Raw genomic sequence first — 13,118 nt, forward strand, 5'->3', positions numbered from 1 at the left:
TTTTGACCCAGCACATTTTCAGTAGACCAATAATAAATTCATAAAAGAACCAAACTTCATGAATGTTTTTTTGTGACCAACAAGTATGTGCTCCAATCACTCTATCACAAAAAAATAAGAGTTGTAGAAATGATTGGAAACTCAAGACAGCCATGACATTATGTTCTTTACAAGTGTATGTACACTTTTGACCAGGACTGTATTTAATGAGCAGTTCCAATATCTACCAGCAGGTGGCGGTAATGCAATAAGTAGCATAGATTATGGTCAATATCTCCAGCGAAGAAGATCCACACTACACAACATCGATGACTTTCAACTTAAAACTTCTTGTTTGGATACATTTATGTTTATTTAGAGTCCACGTATTCGGAACTTGAACGGTTTCTTTTATCCGGTACTCGGGCCCAGTCCTTTGTCAAGCGACGAGTTTGTAATGACTTAGTGTTGGAGCCGCTAGCTAGCAGGCTAACTATTGCAACTTGTCAACAAGAAGATGGACACCAATGTCTTCGCCACACTTTCCAAAGGTTGGTTGAAAATATGTCAGAAACATTCCATTTTAATGGACTTTAGTGTATTTTCTGGGGTTGAGTTTGTCGCTAACTGGTGGCGTAACGAGACATGCATCTGCCTTGCATGGCAAAGGGTTGGGGTTCGAATCCCGACCAGGTTTGCGTCAGTAAGGACAACCGCCGTAAAACAAATTAATGATATATTTATGTGTTTTAAGTCGAAATATAGTTTGTCATTAACCTGCCTATATAAAGTACAAACCCCGTTTCCATATGAGTTGGGAAATTGTGTTAGATGTAAATATAAACATAATACAATGATTTGCAAATTATTTTCAACCCATATTCAGTTGAATATGCTACAAAGACAACATATTTGATGTTCAAACTCATAAACTTTATTTTTTTTTTGCAAATAATAATTAACTTAGAATTTCATGGCTGCAACATGTGCCAAAGTAGTTGGGAAAGGGCATGTTCACCACTGTGTTACATGGCCTTTCCTTTTAACAACACTCAGTAAACGTTTGGGAACTGAGGAGACACATTTTTTAAGCTTCTCAGGTGGAATTCTTTCCCATTCTTGCTTGATGTACAGCTTAAGTTGTTCAACTGTCCGGGGGTCTCCGTTGTGGTATTTTAGGCTTCATAATGCGCCACACATTTTCAATGGGAGACAGGTCTGGACTACAGGCAGGCCAGTCTAGTACCTGCACTCTTTTACTATGAAGCCACGTTTATGTAACACATGGCTTGGTATTATCTTGCTGAAATAAGCAGGGGCGTCCATGGTAACGTTGCTTGGATGGCAACATATGTTGCTCCAAAACCTGTATGTACCTTTCAGCATTAATGGTGCCTTCACAGATGTGTAAGTTACCCATGTCTTGGGCACTAATACACCCCCATACCATCACAGATCCTGGCGTTTACACTTTGCGCCTATAACAATCCGGATGGTTCTTTTCCTCTTTGGTCCAGAGGACACGACGTCCACAGTTTCCATAAACAATTTGAAATGTGGACTCGTCAGACCACAGTACACTTTTCCACTTTGTATCAGTCCATCTTAGATGAGCTCAGGCCCAGCGAAGCCGACGGAGTTTCTGGGTGTTGTTGATAAACGGTTTTCGCCTTGCATAGGAGAGTTTTAACTTGCACTTACAGATGTAGCGACCAACTGTAGTTACTGACAGTGGGTTTCTGAAGTGTTCCCGAGCCCATGTGGTGATATCCTTTACACACTGATGTCGCTTGTTGACGCAGTACAGCCTGAGGGATCGAAGGTCACGGGCTTAGCTGCTTACGTGCAGTGATTTCTCCAGATTCTCTGAACCCTTTGATGATATTACGGACCGTAGATGGTGAAATCCCTAAATTCCTTGCAATAGCTGGTTGAGAAAGGTTTTTCTTAAACTGTTCAACAACTTGCTCACGCATTTGTTGGCAAAGTGGTGACCCTTGCCCCATCCTTGTTTGTGAACGACTGAGCATTTCATGGAATCTACTTTTATACCCAATCATGGCACCCACCTGTTCCCAATTAGCCTGCACACCTGTGGGATGTTCCAAATAAGTGTTTGATGAGCATTCCTCAACTTTATCAGTATTTATTGCCACCTTTCCCAACTTCTTTGTCACGTGTTGCTGGCATCAAATTCTAAAGTTAATGATTATTTGCAAAAAAAAAAAATGTTTATCAGTTTGAACATCAAATATGTTGTCTTTGTAGCATATTCAACTGAATTTGGGTTGAAAATGATTTGCAAATCATTGTATTCCATTTATATTTACATCTAGCACAATTTCCCAACTCATATGGAAACATTTTAAGTTTATATTAATAATGAATTTTTAAAAAACTGTATATGTATGCATGCATGCTTTGGAGCCATCCATCCATCCATCTTCTTCCGCTTATCCGAGGTCGCCCCTGCCTGGAAAGAAAATAATGTTTCCCTTGGTGCCCGAAAATATGATCCCTCCTTTAAAGGGTAACATTATCACAATTTCAGAAGGGTTAAAACCATTAAAAATCAGTTCCCAGTGGCTTATTTTTTTTTTCGAAGTTTTTTTCAAAATTTTACCCATCACGCAATATCCCTAAAAAAAGCTTCAAAGTGCCTGATTTTAACCATCGTTATATACACCCGTCCATTTTCCTGTGACGTCACATAGTGAAGCCAACACAAACAAACAGCAAGGTATAGCGACATTAGCTCGGATTCAGACTCGGATTTCAGCGGCTTAACACTGTCTGATAAGATAATTACTAACAACTATGAAGTAGGTTTACAGCATATGAAATACATTTGGCAACAACATGCACTTTGAGAGTTCAGACAGCCCATTTCAGGCGCGCTAAGAACATATATTTTTCCACGATTTCAGCACTCAGGTTAACCATACCTAAATAGACACAAAATACTGCATTACACAAGACTACCCGAATGTACTCGAATGATTGAAAAAAATTAATGTTTTTAAGCTAAATTATTGGTAAACACAGCTTATGTATAATAATTTACGTAAAACCGCAAGTAATGAATAAAGTTTTCATCAATTAATATATTCTGTAGACCAGGGGTGCTCACACTTTTTCTGCAGGCGAGCTACTTTTAAATTGATCAAGTCGTGGGGATCTACCTCATTCATATATATCATTTACATTTACTTATTTATGAAATATATGTTTTTGTTAACAAGTTAAAGGTGTTTAATGATAATGCAAGCATGTTTAACACATATAGTTAATATTGTTAAAGAATTAAAGGTGTTTAATGATAATACAAGTATGTTTAACACATATAGTTAATATTGTTAACAAGTAAAAGGTGTTTAAAGATAATGCAAGCATGTTTAACACATATAGTTAATATTGTTAAAAAATTAAAGGTGTTTAATGATAATACAAGCATGTTTAATACATATAGTTAATATTGTTAACAAGTTAAAGGTGTTTAATGATAATACAAGCATGTTTAACACATAGTTAATATTGTTAAAAAATTAAAGGTGTTTAATGATAATACAAGAATGTTTAATACATATAGTTAATTATGTTAACAAGTTAAAGGTGTTTAATGATAATACAAGCATGTTTAACACATATAGTTAATATTGTTAATAAGTTAAAGGTGTTTAAAGATAATACAAGCATGTTTAACACATATAGATTCCTTTCTTTCATGAAGACAAGAATATAAGTTGGTGTATTACCTGATTGTGATGACTTGCATTGATTGTAATCAGACAGTGGTGCTGATAAGGTCCGCATTTTTGAATGGAGGAGAAAAAAAGTCCTCCTTTCTGTCCAATACCACATGAAAGTGGTTGGTTTTTGGCATCTTATTTGTCCAGCTTCCGTACTCCTTTGTATACACTTTACAAGAAATACATTGTCGGCAAACTCCGTAGCTTGCTAGCTTGTGCACGCCAGCTTTCTGAGACTCTGATTTTGGTAGCGCAACTGTGCAGTCGGTCTTTGGAGTTTTGACGACAGGTACGGCGCCAGAGTCTTTTGAAATAAAGTGTTTCTCGCCTTCCAGTCGGTAATTTTAATGAGCTGGCAGCAGCCAGCGTCATCTCAGAAGACCCTCGGGTGCCGTGAATGTCAATCAAGTGACGAAAGTGACGTCATAGTGAAGATTTATGATCGTTCATTTTTAGGACTATTTTTTTAATGGCTGGCTGGTGATCGACTGACACACCCTCCACGATCGACCGGTAGCTCGAGATCGACGTAATGAGCACCCCTGCTGTAGACATACCCTCATCCGCTCTCTTTTCCTGAAAGCTGATCTGTCCAGTTTTGGAGTTGATGTTAGCAGGCCAGGGAAGCTAGGGTCGATATTCTTCTTTTGATCATCTTCGGTGGCATAAGGGACGGTGTGAGCCAAGACATCCAGGGGGTTTAGCTCGCTCGTCTGCGGGAACAAACTGCCGCCATTGCTTGCCGTGCTACCGAGGACCTTTGTCCCTGAATTGCTCACACACTCTGGCAGATTCAATGGGGGTCTGGCGGCAGATTTCTTTGACTTTATCGTTGGAAATGCATCTGCTTTGAGTGTCGCAGGATATCCACACATTCTTGCCATCTCTGTCGTAGCATAGCTTTCGTCGGTAAAGTGTGCGGAACAAACGACTGACCATTTCGTCGGCTTTTCCACACCCTCGTATTTTGAACAAATTTCGTCCAATTTCTTGCCACTTTCGCATCTTTGGGCCACTGGTGCAACTTGAATCCGTCCCTGTTCGTGTTGTTACACCCTCCGACAACACACCGACGAAAGTGAGAAAATGGCGATGTGACGTCACAACCGAAAGCGAATAATAGAAAGGCGTTTAATTCGCCAAAATTCACCCATTTAGAGTTCGGAGATCGGTTAAAAAAAATATATGGTCTTTTTTCTGCAACATCAAGGTATATATTGACGCTTACATAGGTCTGGTGATAATGTTCCCCTTTAAGGCAACACTTGCCTTGACCTTAAAAAGTTTAAATTCGAGGCCTGTTTTCATTTAATAAGTTGTAGGTGTATTTATTTCAGTGTAAAAAGTGTTTTGCTTCGGTCATGAAATGATGATAATGGTGTGCCAGGGCATACATGCATATGATAAATGGAATTGATTATTCTCACCTGTATGTGAGAATAATCAATAATTAATAAATAATCAGACTCAGTCCTTTAAAAACCGCCACATCTACACTTTCATGGCAAATAATGCCCAAAAACTTATAATTTGGCAACTTACTTTCAATGTCATTTAATACAGTGGCACTCTAGCATTTCATCTCTGTCCTGGTGATGGCCATAAGCTGTGTGTTCCCCTTTAAGAATGGCGGGATGTGGGGCGAGTGAGGTGTGTAAGTGAGTGGCAAGTTAGGAGAGGGAGCGCTTGCATGTTCATGAGTGTTAAAGGCCTACTGAAATGACATTTTTTTTATTTAAACGGGGATAGCAGATCCATTCTATGTGTCATACTTGATCATTTCGCGACATTGTCATATTTTTGCTGAAAGGATTTAGTAGAGAACATCGACGATAAAGTTCGCAACTTTTGGTCGCTGATAAAAAAAAGCCTTGCCTGTACCGGAAGTAGCGTGACGTCACAAGTTGAAAGTCTCCTCACATTTCCCCATTGTTTACACCAGCAGCGAGAGTGATTCGGACCGAGAAAGCGACGATTACCCCATTAATTTGAGCCAGGATGAAAGATTCGTGGATGAAAAACGTGAGAGTGAAGGACTAGAGTGCAGTGCAGGACGCATCTTTTTTCGCTCTGACCGTAACTTAGGTACAAAGGCTCATTAGATTCCACGCTCTCTCCTTTTTCTATTGTGGATCACGGATTTGTATTTTAAACCACCTCGGATACTATATCCTCTTGAAAATGAGAGTCGAGAACGCGAAATGGACATTCACAGTGACTTTTATCTCCACGACTATACATCAGCGAAGCACTTTAGCTACGGAGCTAACGTGATAGCATCGTGCTTAACTGCAGATAGAAACAAAATAAATTAAAGCTGCAAGCAGCGATGGACGGGACCGACTTTGAGGGCTCATAAAATCCAAACCAGAGCAGTAATTAAAACTCTTTCATCAAATTTTAATCAGAAGGGTTCAATCTCTCGCCTGTGCTAATTTGAAGCCAACACAACAAACGCGCTCAGAGGAGATAATGTTTGAAAAAAGGTGACTGTTTTTACACAACTTTTTTTTTTGAAGGGGGAATTGCAAACTTCCTGTTGATTTTTGCTGGGGGTTGTCAGTGTATGAAATATAGGTCTAAGTGAGACCTACATAGAGGTTTTTGTTTCATGTCTGTACGGCATTCCTACTGGGAGTTACAGGCAGTTTTGTCTGTGTTTTCTTCCTAGGGGGGCGCAATTTTGAGTTTTGGGGTTTGGTTTTTTGATTAGATCGCAATTTTTGCCAGTCCTGGTGTGTGTGTCCAATTTGGTGAGTTTTGAAGCATGTTAAGGGGGTCAAATTACAGCTCAAAGAGGCGGCGGTATAATAATAAAACGCTAGAAATTCAATAGGGTCCTCTGTCCCAAAGGGACTCGGTCCCTAATAAGCCCCTGACTGGAAGGATAGACAGAATATCAACAATACTACCAAACTCTGGACCTGGGGCTGGAGGGACACATATTGGAGGGTGTTTCCTGGTGCCTGTTGAGGCTGGATCTTTGAAAATAAGTGCACCCGGTCGTAAAGGTGTTCTTTTTATTAGCCCGTTTACCTGGGGTGCAAAACATCTTTTCATTTTCATAAGTGAGCCATTTGCTGAAAAGTGGCTCCAAATCTTTGCTTCTTGGGTTTATTGCTCGCCATGACCAAAACAATAACACGCGGGAGTCCTGATACCTGATATTTGTGATCGATTTTAAAAAAATCGGTGTGTAAAGGATATCACCACATGGGCTCGGGAACACGTTGGAAAACCACTGTCAGTAACTTCAGTTGGTCGCTACATCTGTAAGTGCAAGTTTAAACTCTACTATGCAAAGCCAAAGCCATTTATCAACAACACCCAGAAACGTTGCCGATATCACTGGGCCCAAGCTCATCTAAGATGGACTGATGCAAAGTGTAAAAGTGTTCTGTAGTCTGACGAGTCCACATTTTAAATTGTTTTTGGAAACTGTGGACGTCGTGTCTTCTAGAGCAGTGGTCCCCAACCACCGGGCTGCGGCCCGCTACCGGTCCGTGGATTGATTGGTACCGGGCCGCACAAGAAATTAAAATCAACATAAAAAACACATGATACACTTACAATTAGTGCACCAACCCAAAAAATCTCCCTCCCCACACTCCTTCGCACAAAAGGGTTGTTTCTTTCTGTTATTAATATTCTGGTTCCTACATTATATATCAATTTAGATCAATACAGTCTGCAGGGATACAGTCCGTAAACACACGATTGTATTTTTTTATGACAAAAAAAATTAATAAAAAAATAAAAATACCCCACCCCCCGGTCCGTGGGACAAATTTTCAAGTGTTCACCGGTCCGCAGTTACAAAAAGGTTGGGGACCACTGCTCTAGAGAGAGGAAAATAACCATCCGGATTGTTCTAGGCGCAAAGTTCAAAAGGTAGCATCTGTGATGGTATGGGGGTGTGTTAGTGCCCAAGGAATGGGTAACTTACACATCTGTGAAGGCACCATAAATGCTGAAAGGTACATACAGGTTTTGGAGTAACATATGTTGCCATCCAAGCAACGTTATCATGGACGCCCCTGCTTATTTCAGCAAGACAATCCCAAGCCACGTGTTAGAGCAGCGTGGCTTCGATGTAAAAGAGTGCGGGTACTAGACTGGCCTGCCTGTAGTCCAGATGTGTCTCCCATTGAAAATGTGTGGCGCATTATGAAGCCCAAAATACCACAACGGAGACTCCGGACTGTTGAACAACTTAAGATGTACATCAAGCAAAAATCGGAGAGAATTGCACCTGAAAAGCTTCAAAAATGTGTCACCTCAGTTCCCAAACGTTTACTGAGTGTTGTTAAAAGGAAAGGCCATGTAACACAGTGGTAAAAATGCCCTTGTGACAACTTTTTTGCAATGTTGCTGCCATTAAATTCTAAGTTAATGATTATTTGCAAAAAAAAATAAAGTTTCTCAGTGTGAACATTAAATATCTTGTCTTTGCAGTCTATTCAATTGAATATAAGTTGAAAAGGATTTGCAAACCATTGTATTCTGTTTTTATTTACAAATTACACAACGTGCCAACTTCACTGGTTTTGGGGTTTGTAGTTCAACCCAAAAGGAAATACCGACATATGTAAAAAAAAAAAAGCCAATTATCGGCGGAATTAATCGGACGATCTTTAATTAGAACAATATGCAATAATTTACTGAAAAAAATATTTGGTTTTATGTATGAAACGCCCATATTTGGTGTTTCGGATTGAATTTACAGGACTCGTACTTCTGTCATTGTGGAAGTTCCTTCAAACATTCTAAACTGTCACCATTAAAACTTCTTTGCAGATATTGTACAGTAATACAACGCACACAGTGTTTGTTATTCGCACACTGACTGCAGCGTACACAAACTTACCTGTAAACACTTTTGATTTACCAGCAAGCCAAGGTTTTCAAGACAGAGGAGAGAAAACAAACAAACTTCAGCGTCTTGCGATTAGGTTATTGCAGTAATTCAAACTTTGATGCCTAAGCGATAGGTTGTATCTACTCATGTCGATTTTGAACGGAAGTAAACAAAGTGGTGCGCCACCAAACCAACATGTGCAGCAAACAGAGTTCAAACTATCTGAGTACGCAAGGGGTCTAGATCTTAACGCTAAAAGCAGATTCGGGCAAAAAAAATCAAACAATGAAATGGAATAGATCCCAATACGTTTTCTAAAAACGTTTGGTCGAGTGATATCAAGGATTATTAGTCTGTCGCTTTACCAGACATATCGACCTATCTGGTGCTCCCGACATCATTGTACATGACAAAACAGATGAAACTTGTAAAAGCATGGAGGTCTACAACTTCTTTGTGTGTGTCTGGGTCAAGGACGTTGGTATCAAGACTCTTCCGGATAAATATGCATCGTTTTTGCTCGGGTAAGGTAGTATTTCATGATTTAACTTTGCGTCTAAAGCCATGTTTGTTGTTGTTGTTGTTGCTCGCGCCATTTATGAGTATATAAATAGTATAATATAGTTATAAAATATAACTAAAGATGTCAACATTGTGTACGTGCTAAAAGATTCATTTATGATTGTTCATCAAAAAATAACTATAGATGTCAACATTGTGTATGTGCTGAAAGATTCATTTATGATTGTTTATCAAGATATAACTATAGATTTCACCATTGTGTATGTGCTGAAAGATTCATGTATGATTGTTTATCAAAATATAACTATAGATTTCACCATTGTGTATGTGCTGAAAGATTCATTTATGATTGTTTATCAAGATATAACTATAGATGTCAACATTGTGTGCGTGCTGAAAGATTCATTCATGATTGTTTGTCAAGATATAACTATAGATGTCAACATTGTGTACGTGCTGAAAGATTCATTCATGATTGTTTATCAAAGTATACCTATAGATTTCACCATTGTGTATGTGCTGAAAGATTCATGTATGATTGTTTATCAAAATAAAACTATAGATTTCAACATTGTGTATGTGCTGAAAGATTAATTTATGATTGTTTATCAAGATATAACTATAGATTTCAACATTGTGTGTGTGCTGAAAGATTCATGTATGATTGTTTATCAAAATATAACTACCGTATTTTCCGCACTATAAGGCGCACCTAAAAACCACAAATTTTCTCAAAAGCTAACAGTGCGCCTTATAACCCGGTGCGCTTTATTACGATTCATTTTCATAAAGTTTCGATCTCGCAACTTCGGTAAACAGCCGCCATCTTTTTTCCCGGTAGAACAGGAAGCGCTTCTTCTTCTACGCAAGCAACCGCCAAGGTAAGCACCCGCCCCCATAGAACAGGAAGCGCTTCTTCTTCTACTGTAAGCTACCGCCCGCCCCCGGAAGAAGAAGAAAAAACGCGCGGATATCACCGTACGTTTCATTTCCTGTTTACATCTGTAAAGACCACAAAATGGCTCCTACTAAGCGAAAAGGATCCGGTTCATAAAAAGACGCAATCTCTCCATCCGCACACGGATTACTACCGTATTTCACAGCAACTGATATTCCTGTGAACCGCACTGTGGAACGGGAGCACGTACGGTGAATATTCGCACCACAGGGAATGAGAAGTCATCCTTCACTGTGGTTCTAGCTTGCCATGCTAACTTCCACCCATGGTGATATTCAAAAGGAAGACCTTGCCAAAAGAGACCTTTCCAGCCGGCGTCATCATAAAAGCTAACTCGAAGGGATGGATGGATGAAGAAAAGATGAGCGAGTGGTTAAGGGAAGTTTACGCGAAGAGGCCGGGTGGCTTTTTTCACACAGCTCCGAAGGCGAACACACCTTCACTAAGACGGGCAGACAGCGCCGGACGACATACGCCAACATTTGCCAGTGGATCGTAAATGCCTGGGCAGATATTTCGGTCACAACTGTGGTCCGAGCTTTCCGGAAGGCAGGATTCACAGAACAACAGCGACACTGACTCCCGATGACTTCGACGAGACGGAACCGGCCATTTTGGATACCACGCTTGCGCAACTTTTCAATTCGGACACCGAAGACGAAGAATTCGAAGGATTTACGAATGAAGAATAACTTCAGAAGGTGAGCGCTATGTTTATTTTGTGTGTTGTGACATTAACGTTCGAGCAACATTATGTTACTATTGCTCTACACCATTTTGAATTTTACTATGTTTGTGATTGCACATTTGCGTACATTTTGGGACAGAGTTGTTAGAACGCTGGTTTTCAATATATTATTAAAGTTTGACTGAACTATCTGACTGTTTTTTTGACATTCCCTTTAGCGCAGCGTAGGCGCGGCTTATAATCCGGGGCGGCTTATTGGTGGACAAAGTTATGAAATATGTAATTCATTGAAGGTGCGGCTAATAATCCGGTGCGCCTTATAGTGCGGAAAATACGGTATAGATGTCAACATTGTGTATATGCTGAAAGATTAATTTATAATTGTTTATCAAAATATAACTATAGATGTCAACATTGTGTACGTGCTGAAAGATTCATTCATGATTGTTTATCAAAGTATAACTATAGATTTCAACATTGTGTATGTGCTGAAAGATTCATGTATGATTGTTTATCAAGATATAACTATAGATTTCACCATTGTGTATGTGCTGAAAGATTAATTTATGATTGTTTATCAAAATATAACTATAGATTTCACCATTGTGTATGTGCTGAAAGATTCATTTATGATTGTTTATCAAGATATAACTATAGATGTCAACATTGTGTGCGTGCTGAAAGATTCATTCATGATTGTCAAGATATAACTATAGATGTCAACATTGTGTACGTGCTGAAAGATTCATTCATGATTGTTTATCAAAGTATACCTATAGATTTCACCATTGTGTATGTGCTGAAAGATTCATGTATGATTGTTTATCAAAATAAAACTATAGATTTCAACATTGTGTATGTGCTGAAAGATTAATTTATGATTGTTTATCAAGATATAACTATAGATTTCAACATTGTGTGTGTGCTGAAAGATTCATGTATGATTGTTTATCAAAATATAACTACCGTATTTTCCGCACTATAAGGCGCACCTAAAAACCACAAATTTTCTCAAAAGCTAACAGTGCGCCTTATAACCCGGTGCGCTTTATTACGATTCATTTTCATAAAGTTTCGATCTCGCAACTTCGGTAAACAGCCGCCATCTTTTTTCCCGGTAGAACAGGAAGCGCTTCTTCTTCTACGCAAGCAACCGCCAAGGTAAGCACCCGCCCCCATAGAACAGGAAGCGCTTCTTCTTCTACTGTAAGCTACCGCCCGCCCCCGGAAGAAGAAGAAAAAACGCGCGGATATCACCGTACGTTTCATTTCCTGTTTACATCTGTAAAGACCACAAAATGGCTCCTACTAAGCGAAAAGGATCCGGTTCATAAAAAGACGCAATCTCTCCATCCGCACACGGATTACTACCGTATTTCACAGCAACTGATATTCCTGTGAACCGCACTGTGGAACGGGAGCACGTACGGTGAATATTCGCACCACAGGGAATGAGAAGTCATCCTTCACTGTGGTTCTAGCTTGCCATGCTAACTTCCACCCATGGTGATATTCAAAAGGAAGACCTTGCCAAAAGAGACCTTTCCAGCCGGCGTCATCATAAAAGCTAACTCGAAGGGATGGATGGATGAAGAAAAGATGAGCGAGTGGTTAAGGGAAGTTTACGCGAAGAGGCCGGGTGGCTTTTTTCACACAGCTCCGAAGGCGAACACACCTTCACTAAGACGGGCAGACAGCGCCGGACGACATACGCCAACATTTGCCAGTGGATCGTAAATGCCTGGGCAGATATTTCGGTCACAACTGTGGTCCGAGCTTTCCGGAAGGCAGGATTCACAGAACAACAGCGACACTGACTCCCGATGACTTCGACGAGACGGAACCGGCCATTTTGGATACCACGCTTGCGCAACTTTTCAATTCGGACACCGAAGACGAAGAATTCGAAGGATTTACGAATGAAGAATAACTTCAGAAGGTGAGCGCTATGTTTATTTTGTGTGTTGTGACATTAACGTTCGAGCAACATTATGTTACTATTGCTCTACACCATTTTGAATTTTACTATGTTTGTGATTGCACATTTGCGTACATTTTGGGACAGAGTTGTTAGAACGCTGGTTTTCAATATATTATTAAAGTTTGACTGAACTATCTGACTGTTTTTTTGACATTCCCTTTAGCGCAGCGTAGGCGCGGTTTATAATCCGGGGCGGCTTATTGGTGGACAAAGTTATGAAATATGTAATTCATTGAAGGTGCGGCTAATAATCCGGTGCGCCTTATAGTGCGGAAAATACGGTATAGATGTCAACATTGTGTATATGCTGAAAGATTAATTTATAATTGTTTATCAAAATATAACTATAGATGTCAACATTGTGTACGTGCTGAAAGATTCAT

At 39.7% G+C, this 13,118-nt stretch overlaps 1 protein-coding gene across 3 annotated transcripts in view; it reads left to right on the forward strand.

Moving 5' to 3' along the window:
• Positions 1–289: 289 nt before the first annotated feature.
• LOC133606880 (uncharacterized) overlaps positions 290–13,118 on the forward strand; it is a 44,992-nt gene continuing 32,163 nt past the window's right edge. For all 3 annotated transcript variants that reach the window (XM_061961272.2, XM_061961273.2, XM_061961274.2), the window contains exon 1: positions 290–530. Coding sequence is in view for 1 of the 3 variants with exons in the window: in XM_061961274.2 (XP_061817258.2) it covers positions 497–530 (34 nt within the window). In the remaining 2 variants the exon portion in view is untranslated. The remainder of the gene's footprint in view (positions 531–13,118) is intronic.

Source organism: Nerophis lumbriciformis, linkage group LG05 (genome assembly GCF_033978685.3).
Source record: "Nerophis lumbriciformis linkage group LG05, RoL_Nlum_v2.1, whole genome shotgun sequence".
Taxonomy (NCBI): Eukaryota; Metazoa; Chordata; class Actinopteri; order Syngnathiformes; family Syngnathidae; genus Nerophis; species Nerophis lumbriciformis.